The sequence below is a fragment of the Fusarium venenatum genome, assembly GCF_020744135.1.
Source record: "Fusarium venenatum strain MPI-CAGE-CH-0201 chromosome Unknown EDB82scaffold_2, whole genome shotgun sequence".
In the NCBI taxonomy this organism is placed as follows: Eukaryota; Fungi; Ascomycota; class Sordariomycetes; order Hypocreales; family Nectriaceae; genus Fusarium; species Fusarium venenatum.
Genome location: NW_027072130.1, coordinates 1,464,723 through 1,489,445, shown reverse-complemented (window position 1 = coordinate 1,489,445; position 24,723 = coordinate 1,464,723). Strand labels below are relative to the sequence as shown.

At 48.3% G+C, this 24,723-nt stretch overlaps 9 protein-coding genes and 1 non-coding gene across 10 annotated transcripts; 5 read left to right on the top strand and 5 right to left on the bottom strand.

Annotated features, from left to right (window-relative positions):
- The first annotated feature begins 49 nt into the window (after positions 1 to 49).
- EDB82DRAFT_129048 (uncharacterized protein) lies at positions 50 to 1,291 on the top strand. Its single transcript, XM_025733350.2, has 3 exons — positions 50 to 212; positions 273 to 975; positions 1,031 to 1,291. The coding sequence occupies exons 1-3, from the start codon at positions 162 to 164 to the stop codon at positions 1,114 to 1,116; spliced, it is 840 nt and encodes a 279-aa protein (XP_025584266.1). The 5' UTR covers positions 50 to 161; the 3' UTR covers positions 1,117 to 1,291.
- A 175-nt stretch (positions 1,292 to 1,466) lies between these two features.
- Positions 1,467 to 2,873, bottom strand: EDB82DRAFT_459388 (P-loop containing nucleoside triphosphate hydrolase protein; the record flags this gene model as incomplete). The annotated part of the gene is made up of 5 exons (XM_065607865.1): positions 2,503 to 2,873; positions 2,316 to 2,442; positions 2,144 to 2,263; positions 1,867 to 2,095; positions 1,467 to 1,827 (listed from the first exon to the last, which is right to left on the bottom strand). Exons 1-5 carry the CDS (start codon positions 2,563 to 2,565, stop codon positions 1,467 to 1,469), a joined length of 900 nt encoding a protein of 299 aa, XP_065464536.1. The 5' UTR covers positions 2,566 to 2,873.
- Positions 2,874 to 4,698, top strand: EDB82DRAFT_495252 (protein BFR2). The gene is made up of 2 exons (XM_025733348.2): positions 2,874 to 3,001; positions 3,056 to 4,698. The coding sequence occupies exons 1-2, from the start codon at positions 2,941 to 2,943 to the stop codon at positions 4,609 to 4,611; spliced, it is 1,617 nt and encodes a 538-aa protein (XP_025584264.1). The 5' UTR covers positions 2,874 to 2,940; the 3' UTR covers positions 4,612 to 4,698.
- Positions 4,663 to 5,217, bottom strand: EDB82DRAFT_573854 (uncharacterized protein; the record flags this gene model as incomplete). The annotated part of the gene is made up of 1 exon (XM_025733347.2): positions 4,663 to 5,217. Exon 1 carries the CDS (start codon positions 5,056 to 5,058, stop codon positions 4,663 to 4,665), a length of 396 nt encoding a protein of 131 aa, XP_025584263.1. The 5' UTR covers positions 5,059 to 5,217.
- Positions 5,218 to 5,305: 88 nt separating this feature from the next.
- EDB82DRAFT_495249 (uncharacterized protein) lies at positions 5,306 to 8,886 on the bottom strand. Its single transcript, XM_065608506.1, has 5 exons — positions 8,123 to 8,886; positions 7,755 to 7,771; positions 6,582 to 7,647; positions 6,264 to 6,530; positions 5,306 to 6,217 (listed from the first exon to the last, which is right to left on the bottom strand). The coding sequence occupies exons 1-5, from the start codon at positions 8,810 to 8,812 to the stop codon at positions 5,531 to 5,533; spliced, it is 2,727 nt and encodes a 908-aa protein (XP_065464535.1). The 5' UTR covers positions 8,813 to 8,886; the 3' UTR covers positions 5,306 to 5,530.
- A 2,941-nt stretch (positions 8,887 to 11,827) lies between these two features.
- EDB82DRAFT_523210 (thiolase-like protein) lies at positions 11,828 to 13,316 on the bottom strand (the record flags this gene model as incomplete). The annotated part of the gene is made up of 3 exons (XM_025733345.1): positions 11,828 to 12,429; positions 12,493 to 13,127; positions 13,186 to 13,316. 3 exons carry the CDS (start codon positions 13,314 to 13,316, stop codon positions 11,828 to 11,830), a joined length of 1,368 nt encoding a protein of 455 aa, XP_025584261.1.
- Positions 13,317 to 14,421: 1,105 nt separating this feature from the next.
- Positions 14,422 to 16,159, top strand: EDB82DRAFT_128846 (cytochrome P450). The gene is made up of 2 exons (XM_025733344.2): positions 14,422 to 14,646; positions 14,723 to 16,159. The coding sequence occupies exons 1-2, from the start codon at positions 14,528 to 14,530 to the stop codon at positions 16,122 to 16,124; spliced, it is 1,521 nt and encodes a 506-aa protein (XP_025584260.1). The 5' UTR covers positions 14,422 to 14,527; the 3' UTR covers positions 16,125 to 16,159.
- Positions 16,160 to 16,163: 4 nt separating this feature from the next.
- EDB82DRAFT_573850 (Bud-site selection protein) lies at positions 16,164 to 17,681 on the bottom strand. Its single transcript, XM_025733343.2, has 2 exons — positions 17,435 to 17,681; positions 16,164 to 17,378 (listed from the first exon to the last, which is right to left on the bottom strand). The coding sequence occupies exons 1-2, from the start codon at positions 17,618 to 17,620 to the stop codon at positions 16,194 to 16,196; spliced, it is 1,371 nt and encodes a 456-aa protein (XP_025584259.1). The 5' UTR covers positions 17,621 to 17,681; the 3' UTR covers positions 16,164 to 16,193.
- A 4,782-nt stretch (positions 17,682 to 22,463) lies between these two features.
- Positions 22,464 to 23,696, top strand: EDB82DRAFT_128759 (mitochondrial carrier domain-containing protein). The gene is made up of 2 exons (XM_025733341.2): positions 22,464 to 23,489; positions 23,548 to 23,696. The coding sequence occupies exons 1-2, from the start codon at positions 22,561 to 22,563 to the stop codon at positions 23,594 to 23,596; spliced, it is 978 nt and encodes a 325-aa protein (XP_025584258.1). The 5' UTR covers positions 22,464 to 22,560; the 3' UTR covers positions 23,597 to 23,696.
- Positions 23,697 to 24,120: 424 nt separating this feature from the next.
- On the top strand, positions 24,121 to 24,203 carry EDB82DRAFT_t165. The gene has a single exon. It is a non-coding gene; the product is annotated as a tRNA-His (tRNA).
- The last annotated feature ends 520 nt before the right edge of the window (positions 24,204 to 24,723 follow it).

The following is a 24,723-nucleotide window of genomic DNA, read 5'->3' as shown; positions in this document are numbered from 1 at the left end:
TGGGGGTGCCTTGCACGTGACCTTTAACTTCAATCTTCAATCTCCATCGTCCGTGTATTAGCAAGCCAACCATCATATCGCCGTCTTCAACCAATCGCCGTAGCTACCTCGACTTTAGACATCACTTAAGCCATCGCAGAACCCCTGCAAACACACAAACCATGTCGTCCGTCGCTGAAATCGAAGAGGAAAAGAAGGCTTACCAAGAACAAGTGCGACACCCATTCCATTCCCAACTTTAGAACCCATCATACTGACCAGTTTCTCTCCAGTTCGAGATTGTTCTTGGCCAGCTCCGCGACGACCCCGACAACGTCGAACTCAAAGCATTAAAGGACGAGTTAAACAGTTTCATCGATCTTCTCAATGAACAGATTGCTGAGCTCAAGCCTGCCCAGGCTCCCAAGCCCGCCCCCAAGCAGCCATCACCACCACCCGAGCCCGAGAAGTGGTCGCGCGAGAACCACCCCGCCTTTAAGAAAGCAGCTCCGGCCGAGGAGAAGGAACAGGCTGCTCCCGTAAACTATCAGGTCAACGATACTGTTCTAGCCAAGTGGGTTTCTGGCGACAAGGGTTTCTACACAGCGCGCATCACCTCCATCACTGGTTCCTCGACGAATCCCATCTATGTTGTCAAGTTCAAGACCTACGATAACACAGAAACCCTTCAAGCTCGCGATATCCGACCCGTCTCCAACAAGCGCAAAGCAGACGGAACACCGACGACTTCAACACCCGCAACACCATCTGCTCCTGGCCTGGTCACTTCTGCGGGCGCGACGGTATATCCCGATGCCAAGAAGGACGCTGAAAAGGACGGCGAGGTGAAACCTCCCAAGCCCAAGAAGATCAAGGCCAAGAAGGAACTTGAGAAGAACAAGAATAAGTGGCAAGAGTTTAGCGCAAAGTCCAAGGGCGGCAAGTCCACAAAGAAGGACAGCATGTTCCGCACTCCCGAAGGTGTTCATGGTAGAGGTACGCAATTTTTCCGCCTACTATTTGTACGAACGAGATACTGACTTTCTCTTAGTTGGCTTCACGGGCTCTGGCCAAGCAATGCGCAAAGACCCCACACGAAGCCGTCATATCTATCAAGTGAACGAGGAGCTAGACTAATCAGCATTCTCTCTTGGCAGGATACTCGGTTCGATACGCAAAGGGCATGCGGGGGGCATTTGGAAATTTCTGGACCTTTCTTCTTGTTTGGTAACATGCCTTGCGTTTCATCATGGCAGAAGCTAACGATTCATCTTTATGGCGTTTAATCGCGTTTATTCCAGTTCTTTCCCTGACTCTAGTACGTAGGAGCGACGCGGTCTCGAACAGGCCAGCCGAGGTCAAATCAAATAGTGGTTTTTGAGCACATCATGCCTTTCCCCCCTGATCCGAATGTTTTACTAAGTGAGCTGATAGGGACATTCATTATACATGTCTTTTACATTGTTTTTGGTGAGTCGACCTGGCCGTTATTTGCTGCTCAGTTCGATCTTTGGACAAATGTCCTGCGCTATTTTGAGGAAGGCTTTGGCCCTCTCGCTTTCAGGTTCTGCCACTACTGTTGGCTTTCCCCTGTCCCCATCGTCTCCAATGTTGGGGTGCAGGGGAATATCTCCTAAAAAGTCGATCTTGTGCTCTTGGCATAACTTCTCCACTCTCGCGTTGGAACCAAATATACTGGTTTCTCCGTGGCAGTGAGGGCATTGGAAAAGAGACATGTTTTGCACCACGCCGAGGATATTGACGTCAACCGTTTTGAACATGTTGATACCCTTGACGGCGTCTTTGGTGGCCAGCGTATGAGGCGTAGTTACGATGACAGAGCCTGTTCTTGGTTAGCAAGAGTGATTTGCTGTATGTCGTAGATACGCACCATCTAGAATGACTTGTTGCGTGATAGTCAACTGCGTATCTCCTGTTCCTGGTGGCAGATCGAGGACGAGAACGTCAAGACCACCCCATTCAACTTCATGAAGTAGTTGTTGAATCGCCTTCATCACCATAGGACCTCTCCATACAACTGGTGCATTCTCACCAACAAGATAGCCCATAGACATTGTCTTGACTCCATAGTTTGTAAGAGGAACCAATTGGTTATCTAGAATATGTTAGCAATTGGTCGAAATTATATGTTCTCGTCACTAACTGCTCGATAACCTTGGTTCTCCTGAGAGGTCAAACAAGGTCGGGACAGATGGGCCAAAAATGTCAGTGTCTAGGATACCAGCACGAAAGCCTAGGCGAGCAAAGGCCAGGGACAAGTTTGCTATTCTGGTTTAGAAACGTTCCAAATATTATGATTTGGTGTTGTTAAATACCTGCAACTGTACTTTTGCCTACACCACCTTTTGCAGACGATACAGCAATGACCTTTTCAACGCCTGTGATCTTGCGACGTACTGGACGCTTACCCCAGGTAGGGGGCGTCCCAGATCGAGGGAGGCCCTGATGTTTGATATATAAGATTCAAGCTTTATAAGAACAAGAATATGAGAAACAACTCACCAGCGGATTCTCGTGTTGGAGAGCCCGGAAGCTTTGAAAGAGACGAGCTGTAGTTGCTCGCATGTTGGAAACAACAATAAATACAATCTGAAGTCCCGGGAACTTATGGACAGAGCCCCTCAATTAAAAGATACACAAATCTAAAGTCTGTTAATACTGTCTAAGAAAGAGAAACATCAAGTTATCTACCTATGTTAGAAATGCTCGAGACTGACCAAATAAGGTGTCATGGAACGCATGCATGAATAGACTCTCCATAAGCTAGCGGACTCTACAGGGCACTACCCACTAATGTTGAGCTGCGACAGTTCTGCCATTATCCACCGCCTAAAAGTTCAAGGCCGAATCTCAGAAATTTCCAACGTGGGGGCTTCTGTTGTTAGTGGAAGATCTTCCATTGCAAGATTCTACAAAGAAAAGTCAAATAACCAATTCACAATGGTTAAAGCAAAGGGTCGCGCAAAGGACTTTCAGGATCCTGATGAGCCTATCACCAAGGGTATGTCGTAGCTAACGTTTTCTTCATGTTCGCATGTTTCCTAACTCTTTCAAGATTATGATCCAGAGGCCGATGCGAGCGAGCACGGCAGCGGAAGCGAAGACAGCGAGGACGAGAATGCGGGAACCGAGCACTATGTCTCTGTCGGAAAGAGCAAGCTGAGGGAGAAGGAGGGCCTGTCTCTTGGTCCCCAGTACCGAGGTTCGCGCGTCTCGCGAGACGCTCTTGAAGAAGAGAGCGCATCCGAGGACGAAGACGAAGAGGAATCGGGCGACGAGGAATTCGATGACCCAGAGACCGCGGATCTTGAGCGCGACGAAGCTGAGGCCAACGACTCGGAAATCTCTAGCGACAATGCCCTTGGCGAGAGTGACGAGGAGCGCTTCAAGGACTATACTTTCCGCGCAAGCTCTAAGCCCAACAAGCCTATTTCGAAAAGAGCTAGGGCTGCCGACTACATGTCCTCTTCTGAAGATGAAGAGGAGGGCGTAGAGCTTGGCGGTTCCGACTCTGAGGATGAAGATATGGATGATGGCCTGGACGCTCTTGTCGATGGCGAGGAAGATTCTGATGATGAGTCGGGTGAGAACGACGACGAAGAGGGCTCTGGCGAGGAAGAAGAGGATGATGAAGATGACAGCGAAAGCGATGAAGAAGACTCAAAGGCCAAGGCTAAAAACGCAAAGCCCATGATGGCAGCTTTGTCCACCCGACCCGACGTCGACAAGGGTCTGGCAATTCGTCAACAGCGCAAGGCCTACGACGGACTCTTAAACATGCGAATTCGTCTTCAAAAGGCTCTCATCGCCGCCAACACCTTCGAAGCCCTCGATTCCAACCCCGAGCCCGAATCGGAACCTTACGAGGCCGCGGAAGAGGCTGCTATCAAGCTCCTCAACACTATCAGCAGCCTTAAGGATAACTTTGGACCTTCCCACGCTGGCGAGAAGCGCAAGCGCGAGCTAGACGTGTCTATGACTACGAGCGAAATCTGGAAACAGATTCAGACTGAGGAGGAACAGGCTATCAAGTCTAGGGAAGACCGTCTCGAGAAGTGGTCCCGCAAGGTGCAATCCGTCAACGTCACAGCATCAAAGGGTCTTGTGGGACGAAACAAGACGCTTATCAGCGCTCTCAAGGATCAACTCATCGACCCCGACAACCGCCTCGCCAAGCGCTCTCGTGTCCCTCGCTCATGCGCCCCCGCGCAAGCTGCAAAGGGTGTTTCAGAGGATAGTGATATCTACGACGACGCCGACTTTTACCAGGTCCTTCTCAAGGAGCTTGTCGACCAGCGAACTGTGGAGGGCTCATCAGGAGCTGGTGCCGGCGATGCCGTGCCAACAGTAGTCCTCACAGCAGCCAAGGATGTCAAGAACCGCAAGAACGTCGACCGCAAGGCCAGTAAGGGCCGCAAGATGCGTTTCACTGTCCACGAGAAGATGCAGAACTTTATGGCTCCCGAGGACCGACGCGCGTGGGAGCAGGGTGCTATTGACCGTTTCTTCGGCACGCTATTCGGTCGCAAGATGCAGCTCAACGAGAATGAGAGCGACGATGATATGGATGTTGATGTTGAAGAGGCGGGACTCAGACTGTTCAGAAACTAAAAGGGAAACATTTTTAAAAAGTTGTAATCGTAGAATCAACAGACTTATTATTTAAGCATTGCCGAATAACCAGGTTCCAAGAAACATAGTCAAAAGAACAATGTGAACTCCAAGATGCACCATCGGTCCTCCTAGTGTTTTCGTAGTTGTAGCTCCCTCTTCCTTTGTATAACCACTCATGCGCATATAAGCGCGATAACAAGGCCAGATATGCCAAAACGCAAAAGCGAGAGCGACGTTTTGCGCAACGTTGTCAAAATCTCGACGGAGAAAGACGAGAGCAACGAGATTTGTGGCGAGAATACAACCACCAAAAGATTGAACGATTAGAGCTGCGGATGGAGGAAGTGGTTGTAGTTGAGTTGATGGTTTGAGGATAAAGGTGAGAGCAGCGGGAGTTTCGATGAGGGCGTGAGCGAGAAAAGGGGTTGTTGCTACAGATACCATGGTGAATGCCGCCGAGGATGTGGTACTAAAAAAGGATTGTGTTGGTGCTGATATCTTCCAAGTTATGCAAAGTTCAAGATGGTCGGTCGTGGTGTTTGTTGAACTCGGCGACTTACTAAGCCTGTGCTTACCCACCGACGACAGATCGAGTATCAAGGTAGTAGGTTAATAAACAATTTGGCATATAGAGTTGATGGCTTCTCTAATTGTCTAATTCCCGTTTAAATTGACCTGCGAAATTCACTGTATCGTGTCTAGTCGCAGAACTATGAGGCGTGATGCTAGCTGATTTTACTCTAGAGGCTGCCAACAGGTGGAATGTACTCATTTGTTACTATTATTATACTATTCATTGCTAGATCCTTCTTCTGGTTGTCACTTGCAATAATGCTAGCAAATAATCAAGGCCAATCGAGTTAAAGGGTATTATATCCAGACATCATAATCATCTAGCTTTTCGCAATGTATATCGCTAATACATGTCCTTAAATTGTGGAAAGACCGTACCGTCGATTCCAAACATGCCATTCGGTGGCTCGGATACTTCATTGTTGGAGCCTTGTCCTTGACCATCGTTCTCGCTATATTGGAAACCATTCAAGCCCACATACCCTTCAAACATGCGAGACATCTCGGCCTGGATACGCGATCCGTTCTGAGCCAATGGATCTGGTGTCGCTGTTGATGATTGTTGGCCTGGTATTGAGGGTTTACGGAACGTTTGTTGTTGATCCATGTGGCCTCGCGCAAGCCCTATCATTCCCAATGCAGCTGTTGACTGCGGATCGTCCTCAGGGTTCAATCCAAATCGGGGTGCCACGTCTTTGAGCGATCTAATTGTCCGCCACAGCCGTTGTGAGGCCCAACTCTTAGCGGAGAGATCCTTCACCAGCTCCAGAGCCATATAGAACTCCTCGCGGCAATTAGCACTGAACCGGACTGGGGCGTGAACGGAAGCGAGGAAGACGACGGCGATAGCTGATGTAAGGAACTGATGGTAGAAGACCTGCACACGCCTGTATAGGTTTGTTGTGTTGTTCAAATGGCTGAGATAGCGGATAGTATCTTTGGCAATGTCGACAACACGCTCTGACTGTGCAGGGTGTGCCACAATGCTTGTGGCGCTATGAAGAACAGGCGTGTAAAGCCAAATTCGCATCTAATGATTGTCAGTTTGTATTCAAATTTCCTCACAGTATACTCACTTGATTCAAGCGCAGATATGTCCAGATTCGCAACCGTTGGAGGTTATACGACGGTGTTGACGTGATGTGCTTCTCTTTGTCCCAGTTACGAACTTTTACCTCTTCGGGGATCTGTTCATACCACTGTAGCAGCTCTTGATCAACGCTTTCCAGCTCCTCGGAACGTACGTCGCGCGCAAGAATCGGCCCAAAATGAGCAACCTGTCGCCACACCTTTGCTCCTATGCGGGAATATGTAATCATGGCGACGAGGTATGGGTATTCCTCCTATAGTCTTATTAGCCAACTTGCCATACGTGGCATGAATCCGGTACTAACAGGGAACGGAAGCAGTGTATCGATCTCCTCGTCTTGAACGACGAAAGGAAGGCCAGTCGCAAAGGCCCACCTTCGATCGAGAACATAGGCTGACCAAAAGCTAACCAGAGCGTTCTTTCGCTCCTCTTCATCCTGAATCCTCATCAGGCCTGTTCTCTGATGAATACCAAGCTCCAAGCATAATCTGGCAACATGTCCCATAACGCGCCACGCCAAAACTTCGTCGTTGGATAGGAACCGGTAGCCAGCAACAAGAGCCAGTATCGGTATGGTTCCAACATCGGCGGCTTCGGCCATGAGCTTCCGGTTGAGTACTGTTTCCATACTGTCGAACAAGCGAATCGCCTTGTCGCTATGCCCATGTTCTTCGACTACCAGGGCACAACACATAATGATCTTGAGTTGTAGAGTCTTGTCGTCGTTGATGAGTTCCCTGGGGTTTTGCTGCCGAACAGATTCAAGGAAAGCCGCCATGCCCTTGGCGTGGGATATAACACTTTGAATGTTTAGCACCGGGTACATAATTCCTATTTCTTCCTCGTGTAGACGGCAAAGACGAACCATCTCGTCCTTGTCAAATTCATGGAGGGGATCCATTGGGCGCATGGACATGGCACCCAGCCCTTCGTTCATATGCTGGTCTTCATCAGAGATACCCTTGTAGCCCATGTTGTTGATGGTGTTATTGGCAACATCCAAGCTAAAGGCCATGCTTGTAGGGCCTCGGAACGAACCATACTTTGAACCATCATTGCGGTTATATGAAGTAGAACTATGAGAAGGTGAATGGGCAATCGTCGATGCGCCATGGCTATGGGCCATTGCTCGATCACCAATTGAAGGGAAACGGGCGGGCTCGGATTGCATGGTCTTGACTGTCTGGTGTAACCAGCCGACTTCTTCTTGAAGTCGACCAAGCTGTGATGTAACCTGCTTGAATTCGTCCGATTCTTTGAAGTTTCCAGAACAGCAGTTGGGGGCGTAAAGGCAGGCGAGATTAAGGTTACCGCATCTTTGGCAAGGAGTTTCGCCGTTGCACTTTATCTTGCGCCTCTTGCATTCGTTACTGTAGTTTGTCAGTCAAAATTGTTTCCTTAGCAAAGGACGCGAATGTGCCACTGTGTTACGCGCCAATGGCATTGATAAGAATACGCAGTGAGGAGTTGTACTGACCATGCTATTGATATATACTGCCGTAAGGAAGACCGCGTGTTAGCCAAGTGACCTTGTAGTGCAGTAGGTTGATGTGTTGACATAGTAATCACAAAGAGAACAGGGGGGGTTATGTGGGCGACCCGACAGCTTGGGTCTGTCCATGTGGTGCAACAAGGAAGCCGAAGTGGTTGACGTCGGAAGACTCATGACGTTTCGATAGGCGAATGCCGTCGAGTCCTGTGCTGATGAACCACGCCTCCGTTGTTCGTCTTGGCTCTCTTCTTATCGTCTGAAAATGTCACATCTCACATGCCCCTTGTCTCATCTGATCTTGATTCTTGGGTATCTTGGACAGGATATTGACATAGCAAATGAAGTGAACTTACTCTGTTTCTTTTGCTTCTCGACTGCTTCCCAACATTGCCTTGGCCATCATCTGTTGACTTCCTCTTATTGTTATTGGAGGCACTCGCACCGTGGGCGGAATTGTCCCCGACAGAGGCGGAACTTGGGCTGGCTTGATTGTCGTAAGCAATAGCAGCACCTGCAGACGTTCCCACGGCACTTCCGGGGGTTCGGGCAGGAGTTCCACCTCTTCCGGCGCCGGAGCCGGGGCCCAGAGATGGACTTGAGGTTGGATTCAAAACCGGTACTTGGGCAAGGAATCGCAAGTCGCTTGCTTGTGTTTCAATCTGCTCCATGGTACCGAAATGGCCATTTACTATGGCGGAATTATCGACAAGTGGCGAATGAGAATGAGGTGAATGTGAAAAGAGTATCTGTTCGTGCTGTAATTGAAGATGAGCGTGTTGTGTATTTGGTGTCTGAGGATATGAATAAGCCTGAGTCTGAAAATGTGTTTGAGTCTGAGGGTGAATGTGAGCGCGAACTGCTAATGGTGACGCGAATTGGGCGAAGTGTCCGGGTGTCGAGTCTGGGGCTACAGCGACTGGAACTTGTCCCTGTACGGGGCGCTGTGACCTTCGCCTATGCCAACGCCAGGTGCCAACGTCGTTATTACCAGGTCCGGGCGTATCAGGGTACTGACGGCCTAAAGGCGATTCCACGTGACCCATATAGTTCCCAACGGCAGGAGCGGAATGAATGTTCCTACTGTGGAAATCGTCGGCTTCAGCAACTCGAACTCCTCCCTCATCCAAGTCTCCTTCCATCACACCAAAGACAGAATAATAATCCTCAACCTCAGTCTTCATCCAAACCAAGATTGGACTTTTCGTCCGTATTTCCGGTTTTTCGTCGCAATGCCAAGCTTCAAGTGCTGCCGGTAAAGGAAATTTCAGCCGCACCGAACCACAAGCCTCTTCTCTTAGATGTTCCGGATCCGCAAGGATTCAGTATAGTCTCGGAGCCGACCCCAATCCAATCCAGCCCAGTCAGTTGAGCGATCGATTATTAAGCTTGTAACACAGCTCCGCGGGTGCCGAAGCTCGAATAGTCTTGTTTTGCCCAATAGTCGACTGATTGTTGAAGGGGAAATGGCGAGTTCCAGCTATGCCGATGCTGTCATGGTACTTATGCAGCTCTCGAGTGGTGGACGTGTTGATAAGCGTTGGCTGAAGATACATTCATCAATTGTTCAGTTGATACAGCGAATGTCGATTCGGCTTTCGTATAATCCTTTGATATGTTCTTCGCTTGCGATTCGTCGATGGTGTAATAGGACATTCCTGCCACAATCGCCCAGGGGAACTCCTTCAACTTAAACAACTGCCCCAAGGCACTGAGCATTTCGACTATCAACTCTTCAGAGCGCCCACGCCCATGCTCTCTGCCTTACATGTGGAGATTGAAGACACCCTCTAGCTTCCCTGGAACGCGGCCCTCCTATCACGCCGCACGCTTAGCTTCAGTCACAGTCTTGATACTCTCTTGGCGTAGACTCTTCAGCTGTGCGCTGCCGGTTTCCCTAAGGGGTATCCTTACCCTAGCTGCCTGACCAAACGTCAACTGTATATAGCGCGGTCTCGAAGCGAGCAGGCCGGTATCGCACGCCACTGAGCATTTGTCTATGCTTCAAAGATACTTGGTGCCACCCCCGCTGCTGCACACATCGGGGATTTCGAACAAGGTGTGAGACTAGATCTTCACCTCACCAGTTTAAAGCCTCGAAGGGCCAGTTTCCATGGAACCGTGTGTTTCGATAGCGTCGAAAGATCGTCCGCGGAAAGCCATGTGTGTAAGCTTCGCTTCTCGAATTCAAACTCCAAGCCTCATCCCCATTGCTGGGCCGCCAAAAAGCCATTTTGCGCGCCGTGCACGAGAGCTTAAACCCACAAAACCACGTTCGTTTCCCATACGCCTTGAACCCGGCTCGTGTCACTATGATAGTCATGTCACCGTCAACTATCTGCGGGAAACTTCACCAACTACCATGCTAGTGTGAGTGGGGACTGTGTTGTCAAATCTGCAAGCCACAGGGTGCTTCTCAACTCTCAAGACGAGTTCCTGTTTCGAGACTTGTATGGATGCTTCCCACTCATCTCTGATTGGGCGTGCTACTTTTGGGTCAGTCGGTGGCTTTTGAGTTGGCCATGAACTCACTCGATGAACCGTTTGACTAGTCAATCCTCATCCTGTTTCTTGGGTCCCATCCCGATAAAGGCATGTTTCAGGGACACAGACGCACAAGGGACACAGACACATGGTCAGAGAGCCTTAGCGTTGTCGATGCCACGAGGTGGAACGGTTGATCAATTCGCCCACTTGGCAAGTTCAAGCTGAGAACACTATGGGGCAGAACCCACCCAGATGGTCTCCACAGCTCTGGTGATGTAAGTTACATACAACACGGCAAGCCCCATATTCCTCTTATACTTACTTTACCGGTAATTTGGCAGCCTCCGCGGCAGCTAACCCATTTCAAGGTTGCTTCTCGCGATGCTACCCCGACCTTATGCACGCATCCTGAATCGTCGACATAAAACTGTCAAGATGGCTCAGGATGAATGTGTCAAAACTGATAGGTTGGGCTAAAGTCATATTAACAGACGATTAAGCGACCAAGCTCAAAACTGTGCTTGAGGAATATACCCTACTGGTTAGCGTGTCTGTTTTATTGCCGAACATCCACTAACCTCGGCATCTGAAATGAAGATACCGGTGCGGTCCCTTTGTCAAGGTATTTCAGCCTCGAGAACACGCGCTTGGACGATCTTATTCACGTCAGAGTGGAGGACTCTCGGCAACTTACTTTTCATGACTCATAGCGATTCCTCATACAGCGAGTGCACTCCCTGCTGGGCAAGTCTTTTTGTTTTACGATTCTAGTATAGGAAGACACCAAGACAAAGACGTTCTAGACAATTCTGGGTACGTTTGTTGTCATTCGCGCCCTTCTCTCCACGGGACCCTCTTACCCTTCCCCTTACATGTCAACTGACGCTTGCGGTTCTAACCCTGGTCTGCACGGATTTTGATCATTGGCGTTAAAGTGAGGGCGCGATAAACATGTATCATGAGTTGCCAAGCGATCTTAAGATAAACCCCAACTAATATGCGAACAGACCGCTAGGATCACCAAGATCCTTATTGAACCAATAAACTGTCATTGTTTATTAGCCGGGTCATCCATTGTTTCTGTCAAATCAACCATGGAGCTGTAGGGATCACAAGAAATTAGATGGTCTAGCCAAGCCAGCAGTTTGGGTCGATTCGCGTTCGAAACTTCAACAGTGCTCAACATTGGACTGAGACATGCTCAGATGTGTCATGTCATTCATGAGTTCCCTCACTATATCCGAAAGCGGATATCGCTGAAATTGGTAATGTATTCGGCAACAAGTGAAACTATTTCTTGGCAGCCTCGCAATCTAGGGTACATTGGCAGGTTCCTGAGACTATCATGACATGTATCTATTGGATATTATTACCCTGACTCAGGTCTTGGCAACTTTGGCAAGTATCAAGTGGCTCGATCTGGAATCAGTTTGTGGATCGTCTTCCTTGTAATAAACGTACGAGTGTACGAAGCATCATTATTTCTACCATCATATTGTTTTGCCCATGTCCAAACACATGGATCACTAATGCATTCCGATAATCAAGGCAAGCCATCACGTTCTTTTGCCATGCTAATCGAGATCTAGATGTTCTAACGACTCAGTAACAAATCTCGCATACTGATCCTGCGACTCATACGCAGATGCAGAGTTCCGCTCGGCCGGAGACCCGCTGTTCTCGGCGCCCCACTCGTCTCCGTCTCCGGCCTCACTTGGCTCCGATTCGGTTTCGGCTGGAGTCTCTGGCGGTGTTTGAAGGCCAGTTACAGTCGTCCTATGGGCCATGTTTCGCTTCATCATACACATCTCAACTGTTATGCCGGGACCAAAAGCACATCCGACGACGTAGTCGCGCACTCGTCCGTCAGGCGCAAGGGCATCCATATCTTTTGAGCGCAGACGGTCCATCACACTGAAGATTGTGGCAGAACTCGAGTTTCCGTGGTTGATGTAAGTGTCGTAGCTTGCTCGCATGTGTTCTGGCGTGATGTCCATGACTTTCTCAGCGCCGGAAAGAATGGTAGCACCACCAGGATGCATGGCCCAGTCGAAATCGGCAGCGTTCTGGTAGCCCGAGGGCAATTGCGGTAGAGAAGCTTTGAGGTCACTGAAAGCTGGGCCAATCGAGGCAGCAGTGAGCTTGGGTACGCGGGGTGTGAGTATGACTTTCCAGCCTGTACTATGTTAGTATCATCCTTGGGCCAGTCGGTGTGGTTATCGGTGTGGTTAAAACGTACCAGCTGGGTGAACGTCAAAGCCCAGGTCTTCCTCTGTATCAGGGATAGTCCTGTGATCCCAACCGAGCAGATCATATACAGGTTCAGAGGGCTCACCGATACCATTGCTCAATACGACGGCGCTACCGCAGTCTGAGAACAGGCATGCGCCTATCCTCGTCTGCTGCAGCTCGTTGATGCTGTCCAGCTCACTGCGCACCAAAGTGGTGCTGACTTCTAGTGCTACGCATAGAACGCGCGCGGGCAGTCCCCGTGCTTTATGACCCAGAGCTAGGTTTGCGCCTGTTCGAAGAGCCGCCAGTCCTCCACTACAACCTACACCGTGCAACAAGACCTTCTCAACGCCATGTGTTATGCCCAGACCTTTTGCGACAAAGTGATCGAAACCTGGATTTGCGCTGTCGGTACATGTTGTGGCGACTATGTGTGTGATGAATCGCGTATCGATCTTGGCTTCGTCAATAGCCTTGCGAGCGGCTCGAATCGCGAGTGGAACACCGTCAGATTGGAATATGCTGTGGAGCTCTGCTATTGACGGGGCATCTTTTTTGTTTACGGCAGGGTGTTCAGGCGTTCCAATAGACGATCGTGAGTCAATTCCAGTGTATCTGTTGATTGTAAGGACTTTTTGCATACTACCATGATATGATTAGCAAGCGAGATAGGCAGTCATGGTTCGGAAATTTGACCTACGAAGGCGTATCAGGATAGAATCTCTCGCCAAGGGTATTGAGGCAAGTATAATCTAGAGAATGAGGCGGATACTCGGCACTGAGGCCAATGATGGAGAGACCCAGCTCTCCAAATGCGCTTGGGGCTGCCATGACTGAAGCTTTGGTGAAAGTTGTGGCGTTTGTGTCCTCAACAATTCGTAAGGTTGCGACGACAGAATAAAATGTAGAGTAAGTGAGCAATTCAGCGTTGGAACGTTATCTCCAGTAAGACCAGATGAAATAACGAGGTTGAGCACACTCAATTGGTATATTCGCTTGAGGAAAAACAATATCGTTGACGTGTTTAATCGTTAATATTGTCTGTTATCTCGTTCGTCTTTTGTCCGCGTGAGTTTAATCGATGACGCTATCTTGATGACAGAGCTAGGGGGGTAGCTGCAGGATGAATGCAGGGGTAAAGCAAAGAGAGGGGAAGTATGAGTATGAGAGATGGTGATTGAGAAAGAATTGGGTAGGAAAAACAGGACACGATGTTGATATGGAAGTGGAAGGAGAGGAATTTGTTTATGGTGACAGCACAACACCCAAAGGGAACAGCGAGGCAACCAAGGCAAAGCATGTAACAGTACTGTCTCGGGTATTGTTTGGAGGGGTTAAACGAAGGGGGAATTCCATGCGATGCAGATAAAGACAAAGGCTTATGTACGATATGAGCTGCCTATTCTGTCGTTATCATATGATGGCTTTCAATAAACAAAGTTTGGCTTATTTATCTATCTAGTTAGTATCTATACGCGTTCATTCAGGCGCAGTTTAGAGAGAAAAGATATTCGGATCGTTCTAACCGAACGCGAGAATTGGGATGACTTTTCAATTAATGATGTGTGAAACTAATGCTGAAACTTGGTTGGCTCGCCCCTGGCTAGACGTGTTTTTGGTGCCCTCGGTTGCAACGTCATCCCGCTGATGTGGTGGGCTTATGTCAATCCCACCGACGGGGGAATTTATATGCCGATGATCTTCTTTTTAGCTGATCTAGATATTGATTGTATGTTTGTAGTTGGAGGTGTTGTCGTTTTTGTTGTTGGCGAATACGAGGAGCGAAAACATCAGCTCATATTCCAGACGATGGCAATTACTGTAATGTAGGACCAGTACTCGCACAATTTTTTTTTTACCAAAACAATTGAGATATTCACAAGAATATCTATTTTAATCATCGAAACACTCTGTAGATAAAACAAACAAGTTTCTGTTGTTCAATGGATCGATTTGTGGTTACATCATGATCCCGTTCGTTCGGAGTCCGTGAAACCGGGACAACTTCTACCTTGCAACCTATTACCACAATTGGGCCAACCATGGCCCTTCTTAGCGTCAACCTTCGAGATGGATTCATCCTAACGGCAGTGATAATAACGCTTCTGTACATTTGGGAGAAAACAAGTGCAAAAATCACTCGCAATGGCGAGCCTCTCAGGTTTGTCGCTTCTCACCCAACTTACCCTATGCTCACCATCACCATCTCAATCAACGTCAACTAACCACTCATACAGAAAACCTCCAAACACACTTCCCCTTGTAGGGAACGGAATCATATTTCTTCAACCTCGTCAAAAGCTCTTTTCTTGGTTTCACCGTGTTGAGCATCTCTACGGCTATGAAACCCTTCACATAACCGTCCCTTCCCTACCACCAGGTGTTATCGTCAACGATCCTCAAAACCTGGACTTTATCTTCCGCAATGAAGGCGTCTTTGAAAAAGGCGATTTCTTCAAGCAGCGCTCCTGGGATCTTTTCGGTCATGGTATCATCAACGTCGATGGCGAGTTCTGGAGGTTGCAGCGCAAGGCGGGACTGCGGTTCCTTTCTGCGGCGGCTTTGAAGACTTTGACGAATGAGAGATTGCCAAAGTACCTTGATCAAGCTATAGGTGTTCTTGAATCAAAGACGGATACAAAGGAAGTGGTGGATTTGCAGGCTGTGGTTCATGAGGTTACGACGCAGTTGATGGGACGTATGGCGTATAACATGGAAATGCACGCTGACGATGACTTTACTGTTGCTTTTGAGCACGCTTCTGGGGCTACTGCTGAGAGGTTCCAGAATCCGTTGTGGTTTCTTACTGAGATGTTTACCGGAGCTCGAATGCGACGATCAATCGCGACTGTTAAAGCGTACGGGAAGCGAATCGTTACAAGTGCTGTGGCTGATTGGAAGGAAACAGAGGGAAAGACTCAGTCTGACGCCCCGGGGAGTCTTATACAATCTCTGCTCGATTCCATTGGCGATGAGGCTCTGGTGGCAGATGCTGCGCTGAACTATCTTTCAGCTGGGAGAGACACTGTCGCACAGGCCTTGACGTGGACGTTGTATCTTCTCATGAAGAATCCGCATGTAGCGACCAAGCTACGCCAATCCGTGGAAAATCTACAAGATGAAGACAGCGCCACATCTTCTACTGGGAATGACCCTGAACGCCTCACACCAGTACGACTACCATACGTTCTGGCCGTCTTTTATGAATCACTCCGTCTTCGACCTCCCATACCCTTCGAAATCAAGCAAGCCCAACGAGCAACCACCCTCCCAGACGAGACGTTCTTGCCTGCCGGTGCTATCGTGGTCTGGTGCGCTTGGGCGATGGGACGTTCACACACTACATGGGGTTCAGATGCAGATGATTTCCGCCCTGAGCGCTGGCTTACTACATCACCAACCGGAGACGTGACCGTTGCTCAACGTCCAGCAGCCGAGTTTCCTGTTTTCAATGGTGGGCCACGAGTCTGTCTGGGAAAGAAGATGGCAGAATTGGTTGCGGTACAGACACTGGCAAGATTAGTCCCTCTATTCAGTTTTGAGCCTGCGTTTGAGGGTGAGAGAGTGAGCAAAAGTAGCTTGACTTTGCCTATGGAGGGAGGGCTGCCTGTGCATGTACAGCATAGAACACCCTCATAACGAAAGGAAACATGACATGTATATAACCAACTTTTATTGACCCCTGGTATCGCTATGCTCTATGTACGCCTAGTCAAAAGTAATCTTTGATCCCGCAAACGCCGCTGTCTTTTCCGCGTCCTTGGCCTGCTTCCTCGCCACCCAACTAGGATGCAGGACTCCTTCATCATCCTTCTTTGGTGGTGGCCTCTTCACCTCAGGCTTACTCTCCCCGCCCTGCTTAGCAGCAAGAGGGTTACGAATGCCCTTCTTCCAGGGTGTTCTTGGACCATCTCCGGCCTCTACGGCACCACGCTTGCCATCCCAGCCAGAATCGCGACCGCCCTTTGATTCCCAGGCTGGCTTCTGCAGATGCTTGGCCTTGTTGCCGAATTTCTTTTCCCAGATAGCCTGTCGTTGTTTTTGGCCGAGACGTTTCTTAGCAGGCGCGACGTCAACGTCTGAGGCAGACTCGGAGCCGGAGATGTAACCGCCCATGAGCGTAGGTAGGAAAGTCGAGGTGGTGGGTCTGGCGGGTGCTGCCTTTTCTTTGCTCTTCTTCTTCTTTGCGGGCGGCGGTGAAGGGGATGCTGAGATGGAGAGTTTCTCTTCTTCGCCTGATTCCTCTTCTGATTCTGAGCCGGAACCGAGACTGGGTGCTGCGTCTGAGCCACCGTCAGAAATGTCGTCGAGGTTCACCTGCTCCTTGCCCTTGAATTGCGCGTATCTCTCAAGATCGAAATCATCATCGTCATCTGAATCTGAAGATCCGCCTAGTAAATGATCGTATTTTGACAAGGCCTTCTCCTCGTCCGCTGCATCCTCGCTATCAACATCCTCAGGTTCCTGAGCAGGATCATCATCGTGATCCGAGAAACCCTCGAATTCCGATTCAGCCTCTTCCTCTTCCTTCTCGATCGATGCGCGCACGTCTTGCTTGAACTCTGGCTTGGGTTCCTCTTCTATCCTGTCGCATGGCTGCTCCTCTTTTTCTTCCTTCTTGGATTTTCGCACACGCTTCGCCTTTCCGGGTGGAGGAACGTCGAGGGCCTGACAAAATGTGGTGATGGCACGAGTGACGGCTTGCTTGACGAGTTCGCGGTTGTACAGTCCGCTGGTGACATTGTGCAGAGCAGCTTGTTCTTCGGGTGTGAGTTCGGGCTTGGGAACGCCAGTACGGATCTCTTGGGGAAGCTGGGGCGATGCGGCGAGGTCCTTGACTTTGAGGATCGACGAGTACAAGTGAGCGCGAGCGGTTTGATGAAGATCAAGCGACTATTAAACCCCCAAGTTAGAAAAATGTGAATGCGATAAATGTGGACGATTCTTACCTTTAGGACAGTCACCTCTCGTTCCAATCTTTCCTTCTTCTCGGGCTCGACTCCATCTTCGTGAAGTCTTTTGCTGTATCGTTGGCGCTCTAGACCCTTTGCGGCTTTGAGTGCCTTGGAAACATCGTTGCAATGCTTCTCAAGCTTCTCCCCAAGATTGGGTTCTCCGCGCTTTCGTTTGGGCATTGTTGGGTCTTTTTTATGGTGGTTGACGATGGCTTCTGCTGTGTCGCAAAAAGTTCTATATCGGGGCTGCAATAAAACTTTTGAGTGCGAGCGATAACGCGATAACTGTATGACTGTGGGGTAGTAAGGTTGCGAAGCATAGTGCGAAAACAAATGCTAGGTCCGCGACATTTGCTTCACCCATTTCCATATTGCGATAGTGGGGTTCACTTTAAATGCATACGGGAGATCGACTGACATGAACCAAATTGCCTTTTATATCGTTATATAACAAAATAAATACAGTATTTCGGTAGATTACTCATGCGTTGCTACTCTTAGAGTCGTAACCATGGAGGCTTTCTTGCCCAAAGTTCTGGATAATTGCCAGTTAGTAAAGCTAATGTGTATGCTCAGTCATGATGCCTACGAAGAAACACAAGGCATCATGAGTCTACTTAAACTCCACGATCAAACCGAGGGATCCTCTGTAATTGAAACTTTACTTTTGTATCTCCGTTACATCTTGAACATTGAACTTACACGTCTTCGGATATCGACCGAGACGTACTCTTTGAGGATGTCCATACTGCTCTTCTTGATATTGGGTTCACACGCATGTTGATACGTCATTCATAGTTCTTTGTTATGTCAAGATACCCGCGGCAGTGTTCGGTAGTAATATTTTTAATAGCTCATCATCTCTACCTGCAAGGTTACCTTCTTGGCAGTGATATTAGCTTTCGCTTGGTAGAGTGATATAAATGAAGTGCATTCTCATCATAACCTCGGGCCTAGATGATATAAGTCCTAATTCTTTGACAAGATGGAGGTTTTAACATGCAAAATAGACTATGCTGTCACTATAAGCCGTAAATCAAGTAAAAGAATCATCAGGACCCTTGTTTTCCGAGAAACTTTTTAGAAGTCAATGCACGTTGCTCCATCTCGTGATCCGAAAGGCTCCCCATGCGGCTCGGTTCGATGAGATGCCGATTAGTTACCGTGACAAAGTTACAAGGCAAGTAACGACATAAAACATCAATCAAATCAGTGAAATATCGTTGGAGAGTGTGGATCTAGACTGCATGGATCGCTGACAAGGGAACAAAAAGGAGTGTATTCTCGCAAGTTAAAGTCCGGAGGCCCACTTGGTAGTTGGTGTTGAGCCAGACAAGACATCACAAAGCATGGATTATCAGTATCGAATAATGTTTCGGTTGGGTTAGAGAAAGAAAAGGAAATACATATTTTTGGTAGGGGTAATTGGTGTTTTCGCACATCAAAACCCGGTTTATACAATCACCAACCAGCTCCCTACTAGCATGTTATCTAGGACATAGCTCAAGGGATACGACGTTACAAAATTTACATCTCCGACCAACTAGACAACAAGACCCTTTTTAGATGAGGCATGATTCTTGGCATTGTTGGAGACGTAATGAACCGCCAAGCATTACGGTCGAAACCGGGTGAGTTTGGCGGAGAAATCTGGGGGCCTTGGTATCAATATATCATGAAGATGGAGTGCTTTTGGGGGATGAGATGGAGTAACCCTGTAGAGAATCCTTACGACAGAAACTCTATGCAAAGTTGTGAAGCGTTGATACCCGTTTCTTACCGTATCATGGCGTAACAAATTGTGGTGAGTGCTGGTTTCAAACCCCCAAATACTCTAAACGGCCATTGTCATGATGCCTCAACATGTATCCACCTGTTCGTTATCAAAGCCCAAGGGGCTATCCAGCAAACTCTAGAGCAAATAAACATGTGAAACCAAAGATACCAGTGAAGCCACGAGAGATTTGAGACGGCAACATGTCTTGCTAACCACTGCAAAAAAGAAAAAGAGAACAAATATCGTGATTTTGGGGTCAATCTTACAGGGCTGAACATCTTTGGGGGTTGGGGTTCATTCCATCATGAGAATTTGATTCATGTCTCAACTCCAATTTTTATTTATTTCTTTTCTCTGTTGGAGACAAGGACCAGACATTTGTTGAAGCCCCAACCCAATTCACATGCTTGTTCATTATTGCCTTGTGATAAGATAGGTCTAGCGGTCTGCTTATCGGTATTTATTTCGGATTCGTTCTCCTCGGAGTAAGCCTCCTCGGATTCTGTACCGGACTTGCAAGAGCGTACTGAGCCATGATGGAATTTCCCGATTCCACACCTTGTCTTTTTAGAGACACCACCATGACCAGGTATCTTGGGTTGAGGCTCAGTTTCAGGGCTTAGAGTGAACCCACTCGTGGTTTGATAGGTGTATTTCGTTGTTGAGCGTTTACAGCATGTTGCAGATTACGTTGGAAGAAACGGGCCGCTTTGAACTGGTAGGATATCTATTGTTGGGAAGGTTGGCTATGAGAGACAGTTTGCATGTGAAGATGAATACTCTGTGCCCAAGTTACCTGTGAGCGAATACATCTGCGCAATATCTTGACCAAGTTCAACAAAGTTGCACGTTCCTCGGATTATGTTCCACGGCATCCTCACAAGTGACGCGTTGAAAGTCTCATAACCGAGGATATCAGATATGAACACGGACCAGTGTTGCGGCTTTAATTAGACGATGGCTACTACTTTAGACGCCCGGTGAAGAAGAATATTTCCCATTTGTTACGTACAGTAGTTTATCCTTGTATCATCTCAAGGACTTCAATGTCCTAGTCTCAAACGACCCTTGTTTGGTTTCCGATGACGACCGGGGGTGAGACGGGAATGAGATTCTAGACTAGCTGGGAATTAGCTGCATGTTATTGAGCAGTTTAGGTGTTGGGGGCTGTCATGATATAAACAAGTTTTGGGTATTTCATGAGTACTTGAGTTGTAATTGCCAGAATAAAAGCTAGAGGACGGTATTGAAGTATGTAAAGACGTTTAATCGAGTCAACAGTCAACAGTCAACAGAGACGAAATAGACTCTGTGGAGCTGTAAATCGGTAGCTGTAGTGGAGTCATGTCCGGTTCGGCAGTGTAGACGCCTGTATCCACCAACATCCACTGGGAGGAGCCATGCTGACGGTTCAGTTGTTGAGTATCAAATGAAGAGAGCACAATCAATCTGTAAAGGTATGACCATCAAGATATGTTGTATTGATATCGAGTCACAACAATATCTAATGTTGTTGATATCATACTGCGCAGCCAATGAGAAAGCCCCCGTTTATTACCGTCTGTTGCGTCATTGCTAGAGTTCATCTAGACGAAAGCCCAGACCTTGGCTTAGTACATGTGACTTGCTACGCTGCAACTTGCTTGATCCTCCACGCCTGGTGTTGCTGCAGCTCCAACTCCAGCCATAGAGAGGACGCTTAATTGCTTTCAGATAGGTAAAACCAGCCCCCCATTTGCCAACATAAGCAGACCAAAGCTTAAGGTACAGACACGACAGCTTTGCAATCAATTCAAGATACATTTCAACAGATACCACTTCTATAATTAGCTATTCTTACTCTACCAAATGCCACAGCTTCTGCTGCTACAGCTCTGGTTATACCAACATGGAATGAGGGGTTGTCAATCCCGAAGCACCAACATCATTGATTACAACTTGAATTGGCCAAGCAACGCGTAGTAGCTTTCAGACTACGGGACTTTGATCATCATGTCATTAACCCGCTTCAATCATTGACGAAAACGCTCCTTCTTCCCCGCATTCTAGACAAAAGCCGATAGCCCGCTGCCCATACACACTGTACTGCAAAGCTGAACGCGTCTTCTCTTTATTCACTGTGATACTGTACACCTTTGACGGACTGAACCTTGGTATGTGACGTCCTTTTGTGACTGGCTCGGAGGGCGCCCTTCTCGTCCTCTGGTGGAGGGTCGTCAGTGGTTGATATCGAACGCGCCAGCTTCACGACGCTGAGCTGGATCAACATCACAAGCAGGTCTCGTGCTCTCGATGTAGCAGTATCCGTAGAAATGGTATCGTTTCGCCTTTCTCTCGGTCGTTCGGAGAGATCCCCCTCTTTCCTTGGACCATCTGAAAGAGGTATCAATAGCCCATCCTCTCGTGTTGCTTGCTGCTCTTTAATTCTTTGCTTCCCTCCCACATCCTGCTGCTCTTCCTTCCATCATTTGTACGTGACGCCGATCATAAAGCCTCTTTTTTGCCCTGCTACAGTACCGAGCTACACTGGAACATTGTTGTTGAGACGCCCAAAGCTGTTTCCTTGGGATCTCAATATTAATACTTCCGAAAACTCCCTCTGCTCAACCTCCAACAAGTGGCTTCGTGCCTTGTATCAGAGGGCTTCCATTTCGCCTTTCAATCGTAAGCTCTCTCCTCGGCAGTCGTTTTTGTTTCCTGTTTGTCGCTGTATCTAATACTCAACGGCAATTAGTCGCGGAAGCATACAATACCTTCATACCCTCGGATATCGATCTCTTTCTTCTGTTTATTCTTTGGTAAGCTCTTTTCTGTTTCTGTTGATGCTCCATCTCCAGCTGCAAAGCCTAAGACATGGCGGGGAAGGCCCACTGTGCCTGTGCCGCGGGAGGGACCCCAGCAGCGGGAATCTACCCCCGCCCCGTTCATGTTCATGCCTGGCTCTCGTCATCTGCACACACCCCTTGAGTTCACCTTCAGACCCCCCAAGACAAGACTCAATGTCCCCCACGCCAAAGGCACTTCAGGCCCGGGCATCCATTTCCAAAGCCAAGCTCAAGCTCAAGCGCTATGTCACTGGTTTGGTCTGGCTTTCGGATGTCTTCGGTTCCTGAAAGATGGCTGTAACCTGATTGTACTGTAGTCGGTAGTGATCGGTACTGTCCTGTACAAGCAGTCATGATATTATAAAGGCCCAATCATGCCCACGACTTGCATCTGAACTTGTACTTACACCAGACCAGCCTCGAACACCTTTGCCTACCCATCTTCCTAGACAACAAGAATCGACCTAGTTTTGTTTAGATCGACCTCTTCGAACCGAATTCACCTACACATATCCATCATGAGCCAGACATTTAAGCAAGCAGCTGAATCAGCTCGCTCCAAGGCACGAGGTGACTCGGCTGCCATCGCCAATGATATTCTTCACACACCTCTCATGAAGGCCGCCCTTCCCTTCATCAACGGTGGTATCAGCGGTATGGTAGCCACCACAGTCATCCAGCCTGTCGACATGGTCAAGGTCCGCATTCAACTTGCTGGCGAGGGAACTGCCACTGGCCCCAAGCCTAGTCCCTTGGCTGTCACTCGACAGATCATCGCGAGTGGAAAGTTCCTTGACCTTTACACAGGTCTATCAGCAGGTCTTTTGCGCCAGGCCGTCTACACCACCGCCCGCTTAGGCATGTTCGACACACTGATGAAGAACCTCTCCGCCCGAGCAAAGACTGAAGGCCGATCAGTCGGTTTCTCAGAGAGAGCCACTGCTGGTCTTACTGCTGGTGGTATTGCTGCCATGATCGGTAACCCTGCTGATCTCGCCCTCATTCGAATGCAGAGTGATGGCCTCAAGCCCCTCGCCGAGAGAAAGAACTACAAGTCCGTTATTGACGCCCTCACCAGTATCGCAAAGAGTGAAGGTGTCGGTGCTCTTTGGGCCGGTGCTGCTCCCACAGTCGCCCGCGCCATGGCTCTCAACTTTGGTCAGCTTGCTTTCTTCAGTGAGGCCAAGGTCCAGCTCAAGAAGAACACCGATCTCTCCGCCCGAACCCAGACTCTCACTGCCAGTGCTGTTGCCGGTTTCTTCGCTTCCTTCTTCTCACTGCCTTTTGACTTTGTCAAGACACGTCTGCAAAAGCAATCCAAGGGTCCCGACGGCAAGCTCCCCTACCGAAGCATGATGGACTGCTTCTCCAAAGTTGCCAGGCAAGAAGGTCTCGGCCGCTTCTACCGTGGTTTCGGCACATACTACATCCGCATCGCCCCTCACGCGTAAGTGTCCTCGCCGTTTCTGAGTGTTGATGAATAATTCGCTGACTTGACTTTTTAGTATGGTTACACTGATCGTTGCTGATTACCTTGGCTTCATCACCAAATAAGCGAGTCAATTAATGAGAAAGAATAATCGATCGGACGGATAGATTCGACATCAAGGCGTTTATCTGGCGGGACATTGTAACTGGATATAACTTTTTTTTTTGGATAGTAGCTGCAGGATACCATTGCTGCTATCATTTGGGATTTTCTTATGTTTTTATGAAGCAATTGATGAGATATCGATCATATAAAGAACAACATGTTAAAGAAAGTTTGTGTGCGTGATGTTGTGAAGATGTAAACCGTAAATTTGCTCATGCAGGGTGTAGCTTCCTTTTCTCCGTGAGCTGACTAAATGAGGAACCGGAGAACTGGAAGTAAAAAGACGGCTGTGACAACCATTACAACGGTCAATGGAGCTCTGGGGATCGAAGTCAATTGTTTCCCATAATTATAAACGTGATAGTGTTGACAGTTTTCTTGCCCGAGTCTTGAAAGTTTACATGAAGCTCCTCCCGATAACGGAGTGGGGTTTTGTCTAGACCCTCATATACCGAATTTTGCATGACCCATGTCAGTAATAAAAGCCGTCATCGTATAGGGGTCAGTACATCAGTTTGTGGCTTTTCCGAAGCACTGAAAACGCAAGTTCGAGTCTTGCTGACGGCAAACAACCTATTATTTTGTCATTTTTGCTGTGAGTTGTAGATAGTTTGGAAGTGTTGATTTTTGGTAGTGATTTTGAGTGCTGACAGGCTGGACCCCTCTATGAGAAAGTTGACGTATGGCGGGGTGGGTAGTTGCATCAGCACATGATGACAGCAGCTGGCTATAATTTACATTGTTAGCTCTTTTGTATTTTGTTTTTTCAGAGTGTTTAGTTATTAAGTTGGTCATTTAACGGTCAACAGTGATCGACTTGCAGCTACGGATACAAACTCAATTGCACCTCAACTTTCCTCACGACGGCCCATGAAGGCCGGTGGAAAACGATGAAACGTCTGCATTGATAACACTATCTTCCTAAGATGTCCGTTCTTGGAGCATATGTGTTCTCGTCACACGTATCTGTTCAAATCAGGCCCACGTGGTGATATCTCTTTTTAACTCCATCACGATAGACATACTGGTAGACTCCTTTGTCAGCAAGCTCGCATGAAAGAAAGCAAGCTCATACCGTTTATATATA

Coding starts and splice junctions, on each gene's coding strand:
- EDB82DRAFT_495249 (XM_065608506.1), bottom strand. CDS start 8,812: ATGGGTCACGTGGAATCGCCTTTAGGCCGTCAGTACCCTGATACGCCC. Junction 6,531..6,581: donor ATACACTGCTTCCGTTCCCT/GTTAGTACCGGA, acceptor ATAAGACTATAG/GAGGAATACCCATACCTCGT. Junction 6,218..6,263: donor CATATCTGCGCTTGAATCAA/GTGAGTATACTG, acceptor GACAATCATTAG/ATGCGAATTTGGCTTTACAC.
- EDB82DRAFT_128846 (XM_025733344.2), top strand. CDS start 14,528: ATGGCCCTTCTTAGCGTCAACCTTCGAGATGGATTCATCCTAACGGCA. Junction 14,647..14,722: donor CGCAATGGCGAGCCTCTCAG/GTTTGTCGCTTC, acceptor CCACTCATACAG/AAAACCTCCAAACACACTTC.
- EDB82DRAFT_573850 (XM_025733343.2), bottom strand. CDS start 17,620: ATGCCCAAACGAAAGCGCGGAGAACCCAATCTTGGGGAGAAGCTTGAG. Junction 17,379..17,434: donor GAGAGGTGACTGTCCTAAAG/GTAAGAATCGTC, acceptor GGGGTTTAATAG/TCGCTTGATCTTCATCAAAC.
- EDB82DRAFT_129048 (XM_025733350.2), top strand. CDS start 162: ATGTCGTCCGTCGCTGAAATCGAAGAGGAAAAGAAGGCTTACCAAGAA. Junction 213..272: donor AGAAGGCTTACCAAGAACAA/GTGCGACACCCA, acceptor GTTTCTCTCCAG/TTCGAGATTGTTCTTGGCCA. Junction 976..1,030: donor CGAAGGTGTTCATGGTAGAG/GTACGCAATTTT, acceptor ACTTTCTCTTAG/TTGGCTTCACGGGCTCTGGC.
- EDB82DRAFT_128759 (XM_025733341.2), top strand. CDS start 22,561: ATGAGCCAGACATTTAAGCAAGCAGCTGAATCAGCTCGCTCCAAGGCA. Junction 23,490..23,547: donor ATCCGCATCGCCCCTCACGC/GTAAGTGTCCTC, acceptor TTGACTTTTTAG/TATGGTTACACTGATCGTTG.
- EDB82DRAFT_495252 (XM_025733348.2), top strand. CDS start 2,941: ATGGTTAAAGCAAAGGGTCGCGCAAAGGACTTTCAGGATCCTGATGAG. Junction 3,002..3,055: donor TGATGAGCCTATCACCAAGG/GTATGTCGTAGC, acceptor AACTCTTTCAAG/ATTATGATCCAGAGGCCGAT.